The sequence below is a fragment of the Blastocystis sp. subtype 4 genome, assembly GCF_000743755.1.
Source record: "Blastocystis sp. subtype 4 strain WR1 chromosome Unknown seqid_1268, whole genome shotgun sequence".
NCBI lineage: Eukaryota > Bigyra > Opalinata > Blastocystidae > Blastocystis > Blastocystis sp. subtype 4.
The window spans coordinates 1-524 of NW_014568279.1; the positions used below are offsets into that span (position 1 = coordinate 1).

Here is a 524-nt window from a genome sequence, read left to right on the forward strand (position 1 = left end):
CCAATCACTTGACACATCACTCTGTATCACCTTCCAATCTGTGTATTCAATCTGGAAAGGGAAATATGTTGAGAACACACTTGATACATAGATCGGTTTGTAATCCTGTTTGTTCATTGTCATGATATCCAACTCCATCTCTCCCAAATCAACAGTCAAAGTGTAACCAGATCCAATACCCCATCCATCACCATATGAATCAGCTCCTTCAAATGTGTAGATTCCATCATTCAAACAGAAATCAGCATAGTAATAGGTTGACTTCACAGGAAACATGGATACAGATCTCAACACAGTTCCTGAAGTTCCTCTTCCTTCATACAGCTTCCATGAATTCTCATTGGGATAAGAGTCAGCGTAGAAACGAACAGTCATCAATCCCTTGCTTCCAGTACATATCGAAACTGATAGAGAGATAGTATCAGTCACATCTCCTCCACTAATCTTAGTAGCAGTGATGGTGTAGGTTTGAGTAGTACTCTCAGAAGTGGCAGTACCTGAGATCCAACCAGTATAAGGATCCA

At 40.5% G+C, this 524-nt stretch overlaps 1 protein-coding gene across 1 annotated transcript; it reads right to left on the bottom strand.

The window, feature by feature from the left end:
* JH06_5869 (hypothetical protein) lies at positions 1-524 on the bottom strand (the record flags this gene model as incomplete). Its single annotated transcript, XM_014669112.1, has 1 exon — positions 1-524. A coding segment is annotated over one exon (524 nt), but the record flags the coding sequence as incomplete, so codon positions are not given.